The sequence below is a fragment of the Melanotaenia boesemani genome, chromosome 16 (assembly GCF_017639745.1).
Source record: "Melanotaenia boesemani isolate fMelBoe1 chromosome 16, fMelBoe1.pri, whole genome shotgun sequence".
NCBI classification, from domain to species: Eukaryota; Metazoa; Chordata; class Actinopteri; order Atheriniformes; family Melanotaeniidae; genus Melanotaenia; species Melanotaenia boesemani.
In genome coordinates, this window is record NC_055697.1 from 3825616 (window position 1) to 3846989 (window position 21374).

A 21374-nucleotide genomic window follows, 5' to 3' on the forward strand; every position below is an offset into this window, starting at 1 on the left:
CATGATGGGGAGGCTAATTAGCATGATGCTGAGCTTAGTTAGCATGATGACAAGGTTAGTTAGCATGATGGGGAGGCTAATTAGCATGATGCTGAGCTTAGTTAGCATGATGACAAGGTTAGTTAGCATGATGGGGAGGCTAATTAGCATGATGCTGAGCTTAGTTAGCATGATGACAAGGTTAGTTAGCATGATGCTGAGCTTAGGTAGAATGATGATAAGGTTAGTTAGCATGATGGGGAGGCTAGTTAGCATGATGCTGAGCTTAGATAGCATGATGTAAGGTTTAGGTAGCATGATGCTTATGTTAGTTAGCATGATGGGGAGGCTAATTAGCATGATACAGGGGTTAGTTAGCATGATGCTGAGGTTAGTTAGGATGATGAACCACATTCATCATGCTACTGATCCTCACACTGTGGGTGGAGTTTTGCACACGGCTGGCGTGTGAACATGGCCGTGCATCATGTTGTACAGATTTTCCGATGTTCTCACCACTTTGTTCAACCACCCGTCCTCAGGATGTTACTGTAACAGATCATATCGGTATGTAATGTTTTGGCTTTTTCAGTAGGACTTATCTCCCTCCAGGACTACTATCCACCCAGTTTCCACCAGCAGGTTCTGAACGTTTTGATTTGGTAAATCCTGATCTCTGTTGTGTTTCCGCAGCAACCGTACCTGGTAGGTGCCGTATCGGCTAGATAGCGATAGATGTGTTAGCTGTTAACAGCATGACGTCATAACATTGTGATGTCATAACAGCATGATGTCACAGCGCCACAACACTTTCCTGAAATTATAATAAAGACTGAAAGATGATAAAGATGACAACGGTGGGCATCCAGCAGGTGTATTCTTTCTTCTTGTCATGTGGGTTTAAACAACAATAAATCCACCAAAGACAGTCCTTGTGGATCTATACATTGAAAGCTACACATTACTCAGGTTTAAATGGAGAACCAGATTTTTCTCCCTTTTTGTAATGGTTTTGCTGTTTAACTGATAGCGCTGTGGTCTCTTAGAATAAATATTTCTGTCTACTTATAAGCCTAAGAGAATACACACTGACATACATGTTTATTATATCTTGTTTAATTAAGCAGTGAAAATTTTCTTTTAAGGAATCTCTGACTTTGTCATTAGCAGGTCATAAGTGACCACCTACCTGCCCACACAGCGCAGCTGTCAGTGACTGTCTATTTAAACATGAACTGAGCAGACTGACAAACATTTGCCCTGACGAAGGCCTCTTAGGCTGAAATGCGCTGGCATGGACATGTCATTAGACTAGCATTGATACAATAAAGGCTTTTTATTCATCATCTTTCTGAGTGCTTCAGTTATCTCTTTATGAGTTTTACCTAAATCCACCAAATATTTAAACATATAGCTGTTCCTGCTTTGTTCTTGTTGCTGAGTCACACAGGAAATCATGATTCGTTCTAACAATCAGAGGACTGCAATGTGTGAAGCTCCTCCCTTTTTGGTCAGATTGGTAAGAATGATACCCCAAAGCAGTGTTTCACAATCCAGGTCCTTGGGACCCCCTGCCCTGCATGTCTTAGATGTGTTCCTAGTCCAACACACCTGATTCAAATTAATGAACTTCCTCGAGTTCTTTGCAACCTGTTAACGAGCCACTCATTCAATTCAGGTGTTAAAGTAGGGTTACATCTAAAACATGCAGGGCAGGGGGTCCCGAGGACCTGGATTAGGAAACACTGCCCCAAAGGATGTTTCCTAATAACATAGGACAGGGGTCTCCAAGTGCGGTCCTCGAGATCTACCATCCTGCAACTTTTAGATGCAACCCTTCTCCAACACACCTGTATCAAATGACTGGCTCGTTACCAGGCCTCTGCAGAGATGAATGACATGCAGATTCAAGGGTTGGAGAAGGGTTGCATCTAAAAGTTGCAGGATGGTAGATCTCGAGGACTGAACTTGGGCACTCCTGACATAGGACTTGATGTTCTGGCTCCTTCACAGTTTTTTCCTGCAGAAACGTAAACAAACCAGCTTACGGAACCGACCTGTACTGAGCCGTTGGTGGAAACAGGGCTTTAATGTAGGAAAAATGTGGGATTGTAGTTTCCAGAGCTGCTGTTAAATCTTGTGTCCTGTCTGAGTCCGTTGTTTGGTAGTAAACTAGGTATACCCAGTAACCTTGGTAAGGATGCTCATCTCAACATTAAAATAGAATAAAACTGAATAATAATTACCGTAACTGTGAGCTTAAGTGAGGCATTTTCTGCCGATACCACTAGACGGGCTCCGTACGTAACAAGCTTTAAAATCCGTATTTTATTTCTCAGGCAGCTTTTTCAGTCCTGGATTCATCAAAAATGTTTTAAGTTCCAGTTTTTTATGTTTTCAAAGCTAAATTTTATTTTCAAAATGAGTTGTCATGAGTTTTAGACCATGTTCACACGGAGACCAGTTTAGACCTTAAAAGTTTTTAAGGTTATTTAAAACCGGGTCCCAGAGTAAATTAATATGAAAATGGAACCATTTCAGTTCCATATTTATAATCCAAACTCTGCCTACAGGGGTTTCTGAGCATGCTCCATGTTTTAGGTGTATTTCTGTGTTACAGTACCACATACAGGCCTGCCAGATGTACTGCAGCATTTTCACTGCTTTTATTCTTGAAATGACTGTCTTTACAGTAAACTTTAAACCAAATCGTTTTAGTCTCCGAGAAAGATGCAGCCTTAGCTCCACCCCTTTCTGATACCAACAGAGATCTCTGAGCGGCTTCGTTAACACCACTGATCCACCGGATGGACCCAGACCCGGACCTGGAACGAGGAAAGAAACCACTGAAGAAGACATCTGATGAAAGCTTCGACCTTTACGGCTTCTGCTGTGTCTGAAACACTCTAAACAGCGTGAAGGCGTTGGATCATCCAACAGCAGAATCAGCTGCTCTGACTACCTCTGCAAGGCAAACCGGAACCAGAACCGGTCCGGCTCCCCTGTTGATTTAGCCCTTTAAATAGCTTCACATGGACAGAGCCCTTATCTGGGCTCTGATCTACATCTCATGTTCAAACACCCCGTTTACATCATATTCTTTGGTCCACAAAGTTAGTCCGGTTAGCTAAACTAATCTCTGGGAAGTTTTAGTTTGGTAACCAAAGAAACAGGGTTCTTCTGACATGGATTTGGTCCACAGATAGGAAGAGTCCACGCTGAGATTGGGCTGTAAAACAGGAAAATCCTCTCAGACAATGCCTTGAGGCAGAAAACTGCCCGACTGGGCCGGATCTGATTCTGAATATATGAAATAGGTCCATCACATCCAGATTCAGCGGTGCCACCGTTCTACGTGACATACTCATCCTCGTCACTGCGTTCCGATTTGATGTGGTCTGGATGGAGAAGGGGGAAGTGTGGCGCTGTAGTCCTGGTACAGACGTACCACTCCTTAATGTTAGACAGCGGAGATAGGGCCGGGTTCACCGAGCGCTGGCTCCTTCTCGGAGTCCGACCGCTGACGTGTTTCTGGCCCAGCTGACTCTTCAGGCCAGACAGGGACAGATCCAGAGGCATCGCCAGCGGAGACGAACTCCTCAGCAGCACCTTATGGTCCGCCTCGCCGGCTGAGCCCAGAGCCAAGTTGTGGCCGGAGAGAAGAGGGAAATGAGCATTTCTGTTATTAAGGGATGGAGAGAAGTGGTTCATTTTGAGGTCGAGGGGCTCCAGTACAGCTTGGTTTGTCTGCTGTAGATGAGGAGGAATGAAGCTGTACAGGTCCTGGGGGTCGGAGGTAGGCGAGGACTTGATGTGGACTTTCATGTGTTTGCGCAGGGAGCTGGGGTGGGTGTAGGACTTGGTGCAGCCCAGAGCCTTGCAGTCGTAGGGTTTGGAGGCGGTGTGGACCTGCGAGTGCTTCTTTCGGTCACTGCTGTTAGCGAAGCGCCGCTCACAGAACTCACACTGGAAGGGCTTCTCACCTGGAACACACAAACCAGGGTTAGCATGCTCCTACTGCATCGTCTGTAGTCAGAAAAGCTAAACAAACATTTTAAACCAGAAAATCTTTTATCTCCCCATTTTTTCACATAAGCCTCATATAAAAGCAGAAAAAGACAAGTGTTGCAGTGCTGGAAACACAAGGTGCAAGCCGAAAACACAGCGTATTTTAAACAGTTGTATTTCTGCATTACTTTGTGGAGACAAGGAGAAACAAGGGTAAGTCATGAGGTCCGACGTCTGGAGCAAACAAACTCACTTTTCTATTGAAATTTGTGGATCTGGTCCAATCAAAACTGGTCAAATCAGAGAAAGTTATCTGTTTGATGAACATGTTAAATAAAAATTTTTATCACCAGGCCTAATTTTTCCTGTCTGAAATAACAAAGGCTGGTGAAAGAAACTCTGGTTAACTTAGTCCGAGTCTAGTCGGAAACTCCGGTTAACTTAGTCCGAGTCTAGTCAGAAACTCTGGTTAACTTAGTCTGAGTCTAGTCGGAAACTCCGGTTAACTTAGTCCGAGTCTAGTCAGAAACTCTGGTTAACTTAGTCCGAGTCTAGTCAGAAACTCTGGTTAACTTAGTCCGAGTCTAGTCAGAAACTCTGGTTAACTTAGTCTGAGTCTAGTCGGAAACTCCGGTTAACTTAGTCCGAGTCTAGTCAGAAACTCTGGTTAACTTAGTCCGAGTCTAGTCGGAAACTCCGGTTAACTTAGTCCGAGTCTAGTCGGAAACTCTGGTTAACTTAGTCCAAGTCTAGCCAGAAACTCTGGTTAACTTAGTCCGAATCTAGTCAGAAAGTCTGGTTAAGTTAGTCACAGTTGAGTCAAAACTCAGAGTTTTTGGAGCCCCGATACCTGGAGTCACCATGGTAACCGCTGACAAAAAGCTGCTTATTTTACCTGATTGGAGTGAGAAGTTTTTATTGAAACATACAGGCAAAACAAAGCTATTTTGTAAAGAAGAGACAATTGCTGTTGCTGCTGCAGAGAGAGATGCATATATTATTATTTTAACTCTTTGGTTTCTTTATTTAGATTATTGCATAAAATTATTATTTTTACCAATTAATCAGGTTATTATGTGAAGAAGGATGCTTTCAGAGGTCTGCAATCCCAGGGTTTATTTCATCAGCTGCTTTCTGGAGAATGTCATGTATTCATCATATTGCTGCTGCAGCTGGTTCAAGATGCTCAGAAACTTACACTAAACCCTCAAAACAACGTTCTCTGTGCTGTGATCACAATATATTCCACAGCAGCTCTCAAGTCAGTTAAAGTTAATACACTGAATATCAGAGTTAAATTAAATCTATTAGGAAACAACAAATAGAGCTGGTGTGTTTAAACCACATATTTACATGTGGTCACACCCAGTCAGAGCAGCTCACCAGTTCAACCACAATTCTAAAAATCTGGAACTCTGTATAAAATGGAAATAAAGCCAGCATCTCATTAATTCCATATTTTATCTCCAGTAGAAGATAAACAACATGGCAGATGGTGAAACTGAGACATTTCACCGTGTGATGGAAAATATGAGCTGATAGTGAATCTGATGCAGCAACACATCTGGAAAAAGTAGTTCCAGGGTGATGTTCAGCACAGTGGAAAAAGTAGTTCCAGGGTGGTGTTCAGCATGGTGTAGCATCTCCTCTTCTTCTAACATGTTTGGAAACGTCTGGGAAGTGAGGAGACCAGTTGCTGGAGTTTTAGGAGAGGAATGTTGTCCCATTCTGGTCTGATGCAGGATTCTAGCTGCTCTACAGTCCTGGACCTTGGTTGCTGGATTCCTGCTTCCATGATGCTCCAGATGTTGTGTACTGGTGAAAGGTCTGGACTGCAGGCAGGCCAGTTCAGCAGCCGGACTCTTCTCTTGTGAAGCCATGCTGCTGTGATGGATGCAGGATGTGGTTCAGCATCGTCTTGCTGAAATCTGCAAGTCCTTCCCTGAAAGAGACGTTGTCTGGATGGGAGCAGATGTTGCTCTAAAACCTCCATGTACTTTTCAGCATTGATGGAGCTTCACAGATGTGGAAGCTGCCCACGCCATAGGCACTAATGCAGCCCCATCCCATCAGAGATGCAGCTTTTCACCTGTCCACTGATAACAAGCTGGATGCTCCCTCTCCTCTTTAGTCTGCAGGACACGCTGTCCATGCTTTCCAAAAACTAGTCCACATCTTCATCCAGGTTTCCACTTTGCCTCAGACCATTTTAAATGAGCTTTGGTCCAGAGAAGACGGTGCTGGTTCTGGATCCTGTTCACATCTGGCTTCTTCTCTGTATTATGGAGCTTTAACCTGCATTTGTGGATTTCAGGGTGAACTGTGTTCAGAGACAGTGGTTTCTGGAAGTCTTCCTGAGTCCATGCAGTGGTTTCCAGTAGAGAATCATGTCTGCTTTTAATGCAGATGATCACCAGCATCCAGCCTTGTCCCAGGCACACAGAGATTCCTCCTGATTCTCTGAATCTTCTGATGATGTTCTACACTGTAGATGGTGGATCTTCAAAGTCTGAGGAACATTTTTCTCAAATTGTTCCACAGTTTTGGAGCCAGTTTGTATCAGATTGGTGAACCTCTGTCCATCTTTCCATCTGAGAGACTCTGCCTCTCTGAAATGCTCCTTTTATACCAGTCATGTTACTGAGCTGCTGCCAGGTAACCTGATTAGTTGTCAAATGCTCCTCCAGGTGTTTCTGGTTTGTACCAGGTACTTTTCCAGCCTTTTGTTGCTCCTGTTCCAACTTTTTTTTCCAGACGTGTTGCTGCATCAGATTCACTATCAGCTCATATTTTCATCACATGGTGAAATGTCTCCGTTTCATCATCTGATGTGTTGGTGATCTGCTACTGGGAATAAAATATGACCTGATGAGGTTCTGGTTTTATTTTACAGAATTCTGGGTTTTTGGTATTAGGGCTGTATATGATGTAGCTGTTAACATGTTTCCTGCTCCTGGAGGTTGGGATGATGAAGAGGAGTTAAATATTTCCTCTGTGTGGCTCTCTGCCTCCTTCCATGACGCCTGCTTCCTTTAGGAAACAAGGCAGTGGTGAAGAGGAGGTGAACTCAGCCGGTATAAACATGGAGGGTCCCCTGCAGACTGGGGAGACCTTCACGAAGCTGTTTTTTTTTCCATGTCAGGAAGCTGACACGGATTTCACTCAGTCTGTGCGTATGTGTGTGTGTGTGTGCGTGTGCCCACAGAAACAGAACCTACCGGTGTGTGTGCGCGTGTGGATCTTCAGGTTTTCGGAGCGTGCGAACATCTTGCCGCAGTTGGGGAATGCGCATGAAAAGGGTTTCTCCCCGGTGTGCACGCGGATGTGGTTGATGAGTTTGTATTTGGCTTTGAATGCCTTCCCGCCGCGCAGACACTCGTCCCACATGCAGACATGACTGAGGCTCTCGAGCCCCGCGGCGACATGCTCGCTGGTGACGTGGTCCACGAGCTCGGGCATGGAGCTGAAAGTTTGGTCGCAAACGGGGGTCGCGGTTCGCCCGAGCCGTTGTCTCGAACAAGTCCGGTCGATCCATTTGCAAATCAGTTCGGTTTTGACGGCCGGGCCTTTGGAGAAATCCAGCAGGCCGTCCGCCCCCCCGCCGGACCCGGGGTCGGTGGGAGCGGGGACGGTCGCAGCTTTGCTGGGAGGCGCTGGAGCGACGCTGGAAGCCCCGGAGTTGTTGTTCCCCAGAGGAGAGACGAGGCCATTGTGCCTGGCCACCGCGGCCGTCCGCTTCATGGTGAGGCGGCGGGCTGCCCCGCTCCCTCCGCCGAACTCAGTCCCCGCTTTGCGCTCCACGAGCCCGGTGGAGTAACGGCGCTCCTTCCTGTGCAGGCCACGGCGCGCGCGGCGGTGTCTTTACCCCCCGCTGGTCGACGTTAGATCCCGAGAGTCGGAGCCTCCATGCCTCTATTTACTGTGAATGGAGGTGAACGGATTGAGGGAATACAGCAGGCTGCGGCCCAAACCCGCTGACATGCGTCCTCGTCTCCTTTCCTCACTCCCTCTCATCTTCACGCGCAAAGTCACAACCTTCCTGGTTTAATGGAAAAACCACAGCAAATAATGCTAAATATGTCATCAGATACTGATGTAACAGTTCAGATTTTTACCAAGTTATCAATAACAAGATTAAATGGAAGCTCGCTACCAAGTAAATGACTGATATTATCTCAGTAGCTCCTCAGAACGAGACTCTGTGTCATAAAAAGTCATAATTATAAGATCAGTTCCTCAGAATTTCTGCATTTCCTCCAACATATTCATACAAATTAGTATCATGATCATCACTAGCCTGAGTGCAGACTAAACAAGTAAAGAAATGTTACTGGTTTTAGAGGAATTACTAACCTGAAATGAAGTCTTTGGACTCTAGAAATACTGCTAAAGACCGGGATTGGGCCAGTTCAGTCCCAGACAGCTGCAGTCCTGAGGTGATTCAGATGAACGAGTCACTGAGCTGAACCAGATCGGGGTTGAATCCATTTCTTTTGAATCAAATGTGTTGGAGTGGGAAACATCTAAAACCTGTAAGACTGCAGAATCAGGGAACATCTAAAACCCGCAGGACTGCGGTTCTCTTGGACCGAACTTGCCCACTCCCGATTTATAAGAACCAACTTTGGTGGAGACGAGTTTCAGTGTATGTGGAATCACATATGTTTGGTCAGTTTCTTCCTGTGGATGAATGAAGTATCTGATCTAATCTCTTATGATACAGAATACACAGTTTAATACAGCAGGCTGCAGCCCAAATCCACCAACGGGCATACTCGTCTCCTTTCCTCACTCCTTTCCTTCCTCACACACATTCCCACAAAGTCACAATCTTCCCGGGAAAGAATGTAGGATTTATTGAAAACATTAAGGAAAAACTATCAAAAGTACAGATTATATAAGCAGATGTGTTTTAACATTCAGTCCCATCAGTTCAGATTTAACTTTCATTCATTAATCAATAATAAGATCAGAAACTACGTATTCACTGTTATAAACTGAACTCTGTAATACGGAGAAAAATGATAGAAATTAGGATGAACCACACCAACTAGTTTTCCTTTCAATGCCAGACGACTTGTTTAGAGCTTTTCAGCCATACTGATGCATATTTTTCCACTTAAAGGGGAAATCCCACCGTTACACAGCGCATGCATGAATTCATTGTAAGAGCAACATAAAATATATAAAACTCATGCACATAAACACGAGATAGACATGCTTATAAAATTATAATAAAATATATCAATGGTGTAAATAAAAATAAGATGAAAAGTCTTTTTTAAAATGATAATGAAAATAAGTAGATAATAAAAGAATATAAATTAATTAAATTTCATGATGCTGAAGTACAAAGTGTTGAAGATGTGCAGTTATATGTCCCATGATGATGAAGCGTACGAGTCGGGGCTGAGGCCACTTTAACCCTACATGGAGACCCACCTGGGAGCCGGTCTCTCTGCTCATCCATCAGAGTCTGTAGGAGGGATGAAAATGGCCGAGCATCATGTAGCAGGAACTGTGGGAGGAAATGACCTTCTTTCCTTGTATAGATGATGCTTCCGTCTTTCATATGAAGTCTTTCATTTTCTTGAAACTCCTCTTATGTGTATTCAGAGAACTAGACCAGTTTTTATGTTGTCTGCTGGTCAGATACTTTCAGGTTATTTCACCTAGAACCAGAACCATGAACATGACTGTTGGGAATAAAAATGTTTTTATGAGATTTATAAATCATCTCATACACCCCCACCCCTACCCGCTGACCGCCACCGACCGGATCACCAGAACACCCAGCGTAATGGACGGTGCAATATTTATTCAGCTATTCATGCTCTTCGTTTGCAGCTGGCAGCTATCTAGCTAGACTGTATATAATTTCATTTTTCATATTTTGTTGTATAAGCTCTTTATGGGAACATCTAAAACTCATCTGATTTTAGCTCCATGTTGATGGAGCTTGGATCTAATAGTTTGTGTAAATTAAATGCACCTTAAATCTGCTGTTAAACTAGTTGTCATTGTTTCAGTAATAGTGACAATAAAGATCTCTTATATAATCTAATACAGTTCCTACCTAATCACAGTAAGAGAAAATAATTCCATACAAAACACACAGTTATGAAAAGTAAAACTGTGTCTTTAAAAAATCAATTTCCAATAAACCAGAAGCTACTGATGGATCTTGGATCACTTCAAGGCACGTTCATGTTCACAAGAATGTCGATTTATAGGAAACTATGTGCATGAAATCTGCACAGTAACTATGAACTTATCTAGCTTTTAATCATTTTATTGTAATTTAAGATTTATTGTAATTTTTGCTGTTTGTCGTTGCCTATTACTGCTTTTTAATGCTTTCTTTGCACCACCTGTAATGCTTTAAAGGTTTTATGTAAATCACTACGAATTGTCTTGTACATGAAATGTGATGTAGAAATGAACTGCCTCGCCACACTCCTGTACAGCAGGGGTCGGTATTACAGTCTAATGTTGAGCGCTACCCGCCATTAAACCAACGAAGAAGACGAGTCTGCAGAAGAAGAAGAGAATTAGAAAGAAACCAGCTGTTGTCCCCCAGTTTGTCCACATAAAGCCAGAAATGTCGCGGTCTCCAGACACCAGAAGTCTCCTGTCTGCTTCTTCCCAGCTCAACCTGATGGAGACGGAATCGGTGAGAGAATCACTTCCTGTTTACTGTCATGGCGACGGAGGCGCGATCACTGTAAACATTCCCCGCAGTAGATGAATGAGAATAAACACATCATTTACAGACCCTCTGGCTTATCTTCGTATGATCATTAAACTGGAGAAAATATTAATCGGATTAAGGACACGAGAAACGGATAAAACGAGACAAAAAGAATCTGCATATTGTGCACGCTATTCTTCTCGAAAGTAAGAATCGTAAAATATTTCAAGTGAACTAAGTGTGGAAAAAAAAGAAATAAAAGAAGAAGAAAAAACGTAGGATGTGTTACATTCAGTACATCTCAGTGGGGTGACTTCAGCCTCCTCCATCCTCCTACCTGGGATATGAAGTACATTTCACCTGGGTGTTTCTGCAGACTTGAAGGATTTTAAGGAGGTGAAAGAGAGAGACTGAAGTCTGCAGACTATTCTAATCTGGTTAAATAAACTGTGATCTGTTTCAGTAAACTGTAATCTGGTTCAGTAGACTGTGGTCTGGTTCAGTAACCAGTGATCTGGTTCAGTAAACTGTAATCCGGTTCAGCAAGATGTGATCACGTTAATTAAATTGTGATCTGGTTCAGTAAATTATGATGTGATTCAGTAAATTGTGGTCTGTTTCACTAAACGTTGATCTGATTCAGTAAACTGTGATCTGGATCAGTAAACTGTGATCTGGATCAGTAAACTGTGAGCTGGGGCCTTGTTTTATCAAACTGTGCGTATCAAAGTAAACTACTGGTGGCATTTGCGGTGCAAAAAGAAAATGCTGTGCACTTATACTGTCAGATTTGTAACAGCGTGCGCACGCACGTCCTACACTTGTTTCTGTTCATAAATCAGAATCAATTCTAAAGCGGGCGCACGTGAGGGAACGCCCTGCCCCGCCCACATTATGGCTATAAATGGTCATGTGGACGCCTGTAATACATATTCATCACATCATGTCCATGATGGCTTGCGAAGGAAAAAGAGGGAAGAAATGGAATTTTTCGGGGTGTGAGACTGAGACACTGTCGTTTAGCGTCTGCTAAATGAGTAATGACACCTGTAATTTAGTCATTTGTTTTAATGTAGAAAATAAAAATGGACAGATACATCTGAGATTGGCAGCAGTTAATTTTGTGTTAAATAATATTTCTTTCTAGTTGCTGGGTGCTCCAGCTGGGTGGGCGGTGCTCCAAGCTGGGTGGGTGGTGCTCCAGCTGGGTGGGTGGTGCTCCAGCTTGGTGAGCGGTGCAGAGGGACAATCACCGCTATTAACCAGGTGGACAAGGAGTTGCGGGAAATAAAGACCGTCTCGACAGAAATTAGGACAACAGTAAAAAAACATTGTGTAAGAACAAATAAATAAAAGGAAATCCTACTCTTGTGTGTTTCATTAGCGTAGCATCACTTCTTGACCTCCAGCCTCCAGTCTGGTCCCGCTCAGCTGGAATGAAGGACCAAAGCTACTTTTCACACTGACTGCTACATGCTGGCAGCAGACTGGCACCTTATTTATCTGGATGGATTTTATAACATAGAAGTTTTGTTTCACAGTGACTGAACATGTTTTTGTGTTTGAGGTTCCTATTAATATCCTCTCCCTTTTTCCTGGAAATCCTGTTTTTTGTTTTTTGTTTTTTTCCCCCGAGTGTGTGCTCTTAGGAGAATTAATATAGAATGTGCATCCTTATTCATTTCTGCAAACAGCTTTAATACCTAACATGTGATGTGAAAGGAAAGGTAATAGTGGATTGTGCACAAATGTCTCACATTTCACATCATTTCCTTGATTTTATTCTGTGCTGTTGGTGTCGCCGTTTCCTATTTTGCTAGGTTCTGTGTGTACGCCTGGGTCAGAGTTTGCGTGGAGGTAGGAACATTTTCCAGTCAAGTTTGGGTTTTATAAATCCCAAAAGTTGATTATGTCAGGGCTCCAGACTAACTTTTTTACGAGGACCACAGTGGCCCCTAACTTAAATTTTTAGGAGCGCAAGCAGAAAATTTAGGGGCGCACACTGAAATTGCCTTGCAAAGCAAATATTCACATTTCCTCTCATTTTCACTGCATTAGTGAAAAATACTTGAAAAATAAATTCAGAAATTACAATGTTTACAGTTCACATATTTTTTTGCAGTTGACATAACATAAAAAAACATCTTACTGGCTGCACTAATACAAAACAAGTAGACAGAACTTGTCAAATCAAATCAAATTTGATTTGATATTCACTTTATAGTCGAAGCAGAACAACAACTTTGTCCCCATCATCCCCCATAGGACATGGTATGACTGGTCCATGTAGTTCCTGGCAATAAACAGCTTCGGGGACTGATGCTCCTTTCCAACCACTGTTCCCAACTCCTCAGTAAGAAAAGTAGCTATTGGCTGTCCTAAAAGTCACTAGAAGTCGCTATTTAGCATAATCAGCCTGGTACATAAAGTTGTAATGGATGCTACCATAAAGAGAGATGTAGTGGGAAAGGTAAAAATTTATAAAAAGGCAACCTAAACAGCAATAAATGAATAAAATAATAATTCTGTCAATATTTTCTTTATTTTTTAATTCTGTTTTTTTAAGGGTATTTTGTTTTTTAATTTGGAGTCTGGAGCATGTCACAACATTTAACTTTTTAAATATTTTCATCCACACCCTTCATTAATAGACATTACTCTGACGGGAAGCCAGCGCAGGATCCTCCAGCAGCAGCTTTGTACGTTTCATTTTCAATCTGGTCATGAGACAGAGGTGAACGTCGTCTGCTCTGAATAAGCTGGGAGCTGCCATGTGAACGGGGGAGGGCTCTGCACAGCACCCGCTCTGCATTGGGAAGAGAAAACTACATTCATTCATGTCATTCTCCAAAAGTCTCCAATAATATCAGAAAAAGTCGCTAGATTCTTTGTTAGTCACGTTTTTTTAAAAGTTGCTAGAGGGGTCTGAAAACTTGCTAAATAAAGTCGCTAAGTTGGCAACACTGAGGAATAATAAATTCCCCCAAGACCCGCCTCTTTCCACACATGAGCCAATCACAGTGGCCATTCGTCCTCGCTCACACGCACATTGGCTGTTGTCTTCTTCATTGGTGTTCGTCTCCTTTTCTCGTATTGAAGTTAGTTTAAGTCAGCAAACCAGCAGCTAATTTGCGCTTTACTGTGAAATACTGGGATGAAGAGGGGAGCAGAAGTTTGTTAGAGACCAAATAAATTCCGTTATAACTACCACAAGAAAAAGACCAGCAAATGTGTTGGTCGCCATTGCGCGAGTAGATGAAAAATTCACTTGTACTGTCTCACATTTTAGTCACAAAATGTGACCATCTGGTCGCAGTCTGGAGCTCTGTATATTTGGTTCCTATGCAAGCTTGATAAATGAGGCCCCTGGATCAGCAAACTGTGATCTGGTTCAGTAAACTGTAATCTTGCTCAGCAAGATGTGAAAGGTGTATATGTTTTTAGCTTGGATTCCATCATCATGAGGTTTCCTGCTTCATAAAAGGTGGTCATCCTGATGCTCCTCTTTGGAATCCACCTGTGTAGTTTCTTCCTCAATAGAGTTTTGAATATTTTTCCACCATATTACTGATTTTCCTAAACAAACCCTAGAGAGAAAAATTTCTACAAATATTTAAATGCACATATCCTCATCTTTTTCACCCTTAAGTGGATAGGAATTGTTGGAAAATTTCAGCCTCCAAGATGACAATCTTGTTGAGTCTGATGTCCAAATGAACATGCCCATCTGTCACTGCTAAATTCTATGATGCTGAAAAGATTTGCTCAGTTTGCTAAAACAAGTGAAAACGGAGGGTATACAAGTTTCTCAAATCAGGTCATAGACTTATAACTTGAGGGTCCTTTAATTGTGATATAAAGAATCTAAAGAGAATCCATCATAGGATGTTTGTTTCTGTGAAGTGGCATAAACACAGCATCATAAAAGTTTGTAGTGATGCTCAGGGCCCACGTGACTAAGTGAACCATCCATTTCTATCCATTTTCTTATTGCCAGTCCATCACAAGGCCAACACTGAGAGACAAACAACAGCTCTCTCTCACACTCACTCATAGAGAGATTTAGAGTAACCATTTAAACTAACATGCATGTCTTTGGACTGTGAGAGGAAACTGGAGTACCAGCAGAGAACCAATGCATACACGAAGAAAAACATTGACAGTAGAAGATAGTCTCACACCAGTCACCAAAGGATGAAGTCTTAGGTTCGTAATAGAAGATAGCTTCACACACAGAATAATAGAAAGGTGGCAATGAAGTTGCATGATTGTAATGTTCATTGTCACAAGTGCCACCATTGACAGGATCCATCCAGCGAGCACGGAGTGCATGTTGGATGTGAACACAATACAGAAACAGAAATAATAAAAACTAAGCTCTAATCTTTGCATTCTTGTTCAACTTTTGTTCTTAGATTGACGATAAGGAGTTTGACATTCCTCAAGTGGATACACCTCCGACGCTGGAGAGCATCCTTAGCCAGGTCAAGTACAAATATGTCATCTTTTTTTCAGTTGATTATTTGTTCCTAGTTATCACATAAAAGAAAAACAATACTTTGATTGGTTGTTTTAACAAAATTGTGTCCTGGTGATGTGCTATACTTTACCCACTTTTACTAGTGCAATATGCATGCAGGTTTAAAGAGAAGGTAAATGTTTCTATCCTACAAATCTCCTACTCCTACTCCTACTCTCCTAATTTTATCCATTATTCATTCACTCCTCACTCATACCTGGTGAGCTGCCCTGGGGCAGATAGATGGAAACGTGGCAGCCAGTCCGCGTCTACGGCCTCTCCGACCACCATCGAACATTCATTTCCACACCCATACACCAGCGATGCCAACACTAGAGGCCCAAGGACACAACAACAAATTACTGGGGGAGTGGGAATCAAACCGCCAACCTTCCAATTATTGGACGACCCACTCTACCACCTGAACTACTGCCACCCCTCTGGGTTGGCCTGGTAACGACTCAGGATGAGCTGGAAAAAGATCCTGAGGAGAAGGAAGTCTGGGCTTTTCTGCCCCCACAGCAGGAGGAGGAGGATGGATGGATGGATGGATGGATGGATGGATGGATGGATAGATGGATGGATGGATGGATGTCAGATCTATGGACCTGTAGTTAATTTGTTGCCGTGTGTTTTGCAGATGGAGGATGAGGAAGAGCCGTTTGTCTTGGAGGACACCTGCACTCTGAACACAGACAACATGGACGCTCATTCCTGTGACACCTCCTCCTTGGCCAGCTCTGACAGTGGAGACCCAGCTTACCTTAAAAGGCAGGAGCCCTCACATGTCTTCTCTTCCATACTGAGACAGTAATGTGACAGCATGCTGGCTCTAATGCTGTGAGAAATGAAACACTGCTGTAAGTCAGCATCCGGTCAGAGAACTGTGACGGTTTCATCTTGATCCAGGATGAAAGCTTCTCTAGGAGGGTTCCAGCTCCTTAGAACTGATCAGATTTATTCGGTCCAGTTCTAAGGAGCTGGAACCCTCCTAGAGAAGCTTTCTCTCATTTCATTCAGTCATCTCCATATGGAGGCGTTTCCCTCTTTAGTCGAGCGTAATTTCTTGTTTTCACTCTCAGATATCATCCTGCTCCTCTCTAAACTCTGCTCTCACACTCAGAAAGTCTTTTCTTGCTCTCAAATACATTGTCTTCCTTTCAAAACTGTGATCAGCCGCTGCCTCAACTAAGAGGGCTCAGCTAAGTGGAGATAATAAAGACCTACATCAGGATGGATGACTACATCTTGGGTTGTGTTTAACAATCTGTCCACGATGTGATGTGGGAGCAGATCCTGTAGGAGTGATGGGTGGAAGTTTAACATGAAACTGGTAGATATTTTGTGAGAAAGAAACTAACTGAAATGTATTTAGTTGACAAAGTGAAGCAAGGCGACATCGTGGTGATGCAGCTCAGTTACTCACCATTATGACTAGCACACCGTGAGGATTCTGACACATCACTGATCAGCAACCTTTTTTAAGCCCAGGATCTCTTATCTCAGCATGGGGACAGAAAGATCGACCCTACGGAAGTGTTGAGTGAAACAGACCGACCAGATCTTACTCACAAGTTCAGGCTTTTTATTTGGGCTAATTGTAATTAACATGCATCAAACACTTGGTTCCAGCTTTCAAACAGATGTGAGCAAGAACATCCTGGAATCCTGGTATAGGAAGGCCATCACTGTTTGATGGCACTCTGAAGGAGGCGGGGACTATTTGCTCGGTCAGCATTTATCTAGAATTCTATTGGCTGGAGGACATTTCACAGACAGCTCATTCAGCAACCCAAGAGAGAGAAAAATATCCAGGAGCAGAAGTTCTGAGAGCAGAGAATGTGTCTGACCAAGGGAACGAGACCGAGCTGGAGCTCAGGAGATTTGAACCTGTAACCCTAAACCTGAGAAGAGGAGCCGAGTTTTGAGAGAGAGCAAGATGATGTTTGAGCATGAAAACCATAAATCACAGAATTATACTTTTGATTGAAGACAGAAACACCTCTATACTCCATAAATAGTTCTCCCGGATCCTTGAATGATTTCCTAAAGTTCTTCTTTGGATGTTTCTGCCATTTGTTCTGTTCTCAGTCCAGATGATCCCTCACTGCCTCAAGAGTTCTGGGAAGAATCTGTCCCTGTTGAGGTCCTGGTTTCTGGGGCGGATCCGTCCCTCCATCGGACCTGTTGAGGTCCGGGTTCTGGGGAGGATCCGTCCCTTCATCAAACCTGTAACAGGGATGGGTAAAGTGGGTCCTGGAGGGCTGCCGTCCTGCAGGTTTTGGATGTTTCCTCTGCAGCACCTGAATCAGATGTTTGGACAAAAGTTGACAACAAGCTGCTGAGGAGACATTTAATCTGAATACAGTGTTTCTGGATCACGGAAACATCTAAAACCTGCAGAACTGCGGCCCTCCAGGGCCAGAGTACCCTGATCTAAAACATTCCTTTGGGGAGGAAACCACCCACCAAACCTAACAAACTTTATGTTTTACATGTAAAAGTGAACAAACATGTTTTTTTCCCTCTTTGTGGACACACTGAAGAAAGAGGAAGACTCTGGAGCTGCATACAGCCGTTCATGGGTCGGTCCTTCGACTGAGCCTGCTGAAGGGCATCTCTGCACAGATTGTTGCTGCCGCGGTGAGCCTGGATCTCACACACACGTTACATGTCAGGGTTGTTTTCAGTCAGAATAAAGTCTTTTTATCTTTTCTCAGGACAAAGTGGATGCTGGACTGCCGACTGCAGTAGTAAGTACTTTATTCACTACTGGTTTCCATCTGCAAACATGATTTATTTATTTATTTATTTCCTTTTCTGGCTGATAAGTGAGGAACTAGACTCCAGTTCATGTGTGGAAGCAGCTACAGGAAGGGGGCAGAGGATGGAGCCTCCCAGCTGCTTCACAGTCAGAAATGAATCACAATAACCATTTAAATTAACTAAAATAATACAGCTCATGTGTTTTACACAGTTCAATGTGGGAATGTGCAGATGTCCCGGAGTTCAGAGGGTTTGTGTCTGTGGAGGCATGAAGCTGCATGTAAAATTCAGTTTTTCTTTGATGTACCTCCTCCTGCTTTCCTCTGATCAGACCTGAACTGTTTTCTGTGTGCAGACCATGTCCGGTGTGATCGCCGTGGGAACGTCTCATGGTCTGGCTCTGGTCTTTGGTGAGTGATGATGAAGCCACTTCCGGTCAAACTTTCCACCAATCAGAGAGCTTAGATTGATGATAATGTCCAATCAGGAGCAGCCATAGATCAAACAGTGAGCAGAAAGTTCTATGTGTGTGTGAAAAGTAGCAGGAATAACTGGAAATGAGGAAAAAGTGGAAACATGGAAATAGTTTCTGTTGTGTGTTTGTTTCAATAACAATATTTTTTCTCCTGAAAGCCAAGACTTGAGAGAACGATGAGATGAGAAAAGGTTTGGTCACTGTTGATCTGTGTGTTATTTCTACAAAGTTCTGTTAGTAATAAATTCTGCTTTCTTCTTCTGGTCGACCTTTATGCTGCTATATCTATTCATACGTTCATTTTACATCATTTAGCCTCATTATCTGACAGCTGCTACAGACTGGTTTATACTGGGATTAAAAGCTGCTACAGACTGGTTTATACTGGGATTAAAAGCTGCTACAGATTGGTTTATACTGGGATTAAAAGCTGCTACAGACTGGTTTATACTGGGATTAAAAGCTGCTACAGACTGGTTTATACTGGGATTAAAAGCTGCTACAGACTGGTTTATACTGGGATTAAAAGCTGCTACAGACTGGTTTATACTGGGATTAAAAGCTGCTACAGACTGGTTTATACTGGGATTAAAAGCTGCTACAGACTGGTTTATACTGGGATTAAAAGCTGCTACAGATTGGTTTATACTGGGATTAAAAGCTGCTACAGACTGGTTTATACTGGGTGTTAAAGCTGCTACAGACTGGTTTATACTGGGATTAAAAGCTGCTACAGGTTGGTTTATACTGGGATTAAAAGCTTCAGCTGCTACAAACTGGTTTAGATTAGAAATGACAAGGCAAAAATAGCTACAAATTCTGTGAACTTTTAAGGGTTAATAAATCTTACAGAGACATAACCACACACGAGATCACGTTAGAGTCAGTAGTGTGAGCTTCAGCTGATCCTGTAAGTGATCTGTAGTTGGCTCCAAATAAGTATTTTCCTGGTTGAAACAAACATAAATTGCATAATTTAGTCTCGGTACAATCTGTCTTGACCCTCTTCCCTCCTTTCCTAAAGTTTCTTTCCATACCTTTTTTCACACTGCTGAGGACTCAATGGCTGGAATGTGAACAAATGGATTTAAAGATTAAATCAGTGAAACATTGTATTTATACATAGTAGAACTGTGACAGTTGAGGATCTAAATGAGGCTTCATCCAACACTTGACTACTCCTTAAGGGTGCATTACCACCAGGCTAGTCCAGAGGACTCCATTCAGTTAGGGGGGGAATTCAGAAAAAATTCTGCACCTTCCTTTGGTTTGGTTTGTTTTTACTTTGAATTTCACTCTGGTCCGAACCAGGAGATTCCTCGTTTCAATCAGACCAGAGTTTACTTCGTTGGTCCCATCCAGAGTCCGGATGAGCGTTCACACTGCTTCCCCCTCCTGAGGCGCTGAATCTCCAGAATCTCCTTGACACTGTCTGGAAGTCATTTGCCATGGCTTCTTTGAACTCCTCCCATGCCCAAATTTTTGCCACAGTGATCGCCAAAGCTGTTTTCTGCTAAGGCTGCCGATACCTGTCAGCTGCCTCCTGAGTCCCACAGGCCAGAACAGTGCAATAGACCTTCTTCAGCTTGATAGTGTCCCTCACTGCTGGTGTCCACGAATGAGTTTGGGGATTACCGCCATGACAGGCATTGGCAACAGGCTTACAGCCAGAGCTCCGACTGGCCGCCTCAACAATGGAGCTGTGGAATACAGTCCACTCAGACTCAATGCCCCCCGCCTCACCCGGAAGATGGTTGTAGCTTTGCCGGAGATGGGAGTTGAAGCTCTTTATGACAGGGCCCTCTTTCCCAGCAGACCCACACAACACGTTTGGGTCTCCCAGGCCTGACTGGCATCCTCCCCCACCATCTGAGGCAACCTACCACCAGGTGGTGATCAGTTGACAGCTCCGCCCCTCTCTTCCCCCGTGTGTCAGAGACATGCTGCCGCAAGTCAGATGATACTACTACAAAGTCAATCATCATCGTCCTGCACCTGACTTTCTTGGCCCCTTCTACAGGTGTTGAGCCAGTGAGAACAGAAATGGTTTGTTATTATGCTAATATTAACGTAGTCTGGAAACACAAAAATATGGAAAAAGTTCCCACTGGTATGATTAATATGTTTTAGTTGATGTTTTAGACATGATGAAGATTTAGATTTCAGCAGCGTTGACTAACGTCTCTTTATACCGCTGACATAACGACGATGTGGGCAGGAAAAGGTACGACCTCACCTGTTCAGTCATTTTGCTTCATTTGGTTTCTGCTGGCTGAGGTTTCACCCTCTTTTCTTTCTGTTATGTCAGTGCATGAAATGTGCTTTTTATTTTAATTTCTTCATTTTTAAAATTGGCTGTTTGACTTCTGTTTTCCACTCTGGTGCCAGTGTGTTGGCGTTGCTTTGTTGTTTCATTCTAACATGCAATTGCTGAATTATAGGAACTATAGGTTTTATTTCTTATTTCCTTCTCCAGATACCAACCAGGCTCTGAGACTATGTCTGGGTACCAAGACAACCGGAGCAGAGTTTGGAGCTATCTCTGCCCTCAGCATCAACCATGACTGCTCACGGCTTCTCTGTGGGTTCGCTAAAGGACAGGTAAATTATCCACAGATAAAATCACTGGCTTTTCAACAAAAAGAAGAAGAAGAAAAAAAAAACAAAACAGTGTAGTTTTTTAGAAGGTTCATCCCTCCAGAGGAGAATTTGGCCACACATATTTTTGTATGGAAAGTGATAATGAAAGTAATGTACAGAGCTCTTTAAAGGCCCATTTCTGCTCCCTTAGGTACGTAAACAGCGACATCCATTTCAAACGTTGTCATGCCTCCTCATGCTTACATGCGTGCTTTGCGTTGCCATGGTAGTTAAGCCAGTTCCTCCTCTAGTGGGCAGTGCTGAGTTCAGAGTTCACTCCTGTGTGCCAACGGCAG

General features: G+C 43.2%; 2 protein-coding genes and 1 long non-coding RNA gene across 4 annotated transcripts in view; 2 read left to right on the top strand and 1 right to left on the bottom strand.

Annotated features, from left to right (window-relative positions):
• Positions 1–38: 38 nt before the first annotated feature.
• LOC121655928 lies at positions 39–604 on the top strand. The gene is made up of 3 exons (XR_006013335.1): positions 39–117; positions 181–206; positions 522–604. It is a non-coding gene; the product is annotated as an uncharacterized LOC121655928 (long non-coding RNA).
• A 2013-nt stretch (positions 605–2617) lies between these two features.
• Positions 2618–7901, bottom strand: LOC121655927 (zinc finger protein ZIC 4-like). Its single transcript, XM_042010856.1, has 2 exons — positions 7206–7901; positions 2618–3962 (listed from the first exon to the last, which is right to left on the bottom strand). The coding sequence occupies exons 1-2, from the start codon at positions 7726–7728 to the stop codon at positions 3331–3333; spliced, it is 1155 nt and encodes a 384-aa protein (XP_041866790.1). The 5' UTR covers positions 7729–7901; the 3' UTR covers positions 2618–3330.
• A 2615-nt stretch (positions 7902–10516) lies between these two features.
• vps8 (VPS8 subunit of CORVET complex) overlaps positions 10517–21374 on the top strand; it is a 67784-nt gene continuing 56926 nt past the window's right edge. Inside the window, exons 1-8 of one of the 2 annotated variants that reach the window (XM_042010325.1) lie at positions 10517–10660; positions 15094–15162; positions 15838–15968; positions 17744–17840; positions 17918–17950; positions 18319–18373; positions 20657–20662; positions 20915–21039. In XM_042010325.1, the coding sequence (XP_041866259.1) occupies positions 10589–10660; positions 15094–15162; positions 15838–15968; positions 17744–17840; positions 17918–17950; positions 18319–18373; positions 20657–20662; positions 20915–21039 (588 nt within the window). In that variant the 5' untranslated portion in view covers positions 10517–10588. The remainder of the gene's footprint in view (positions 10661–15093; positions 15163–15837; positions 15969–17743; positions 17841–17917; positions 17951–18318; positions 18374–20656; positions 20663–20914; positions 21040–21374) is intronic. The other variant, XM_042010326.1, reaches the window with a different exon arrangement.

Bases quoted from the DNA above. Each gene is read 5' to 3' on its own strand.
- LOC121655927 (XM_042010856.1), bottom strand. From the start codon at position 7,728: ATGAAGCGGACGGCCGCGGTGGCCAGGCACAATGGCCTCGTCTCTCCT. The intron at 3,963-7,205 runs GTAGGTTCTGTT...TGTGTGTTCCAG, and splicing joins CCACACGCGCACACACACCG to GTGAGAAGCCCTTCCAGTGT.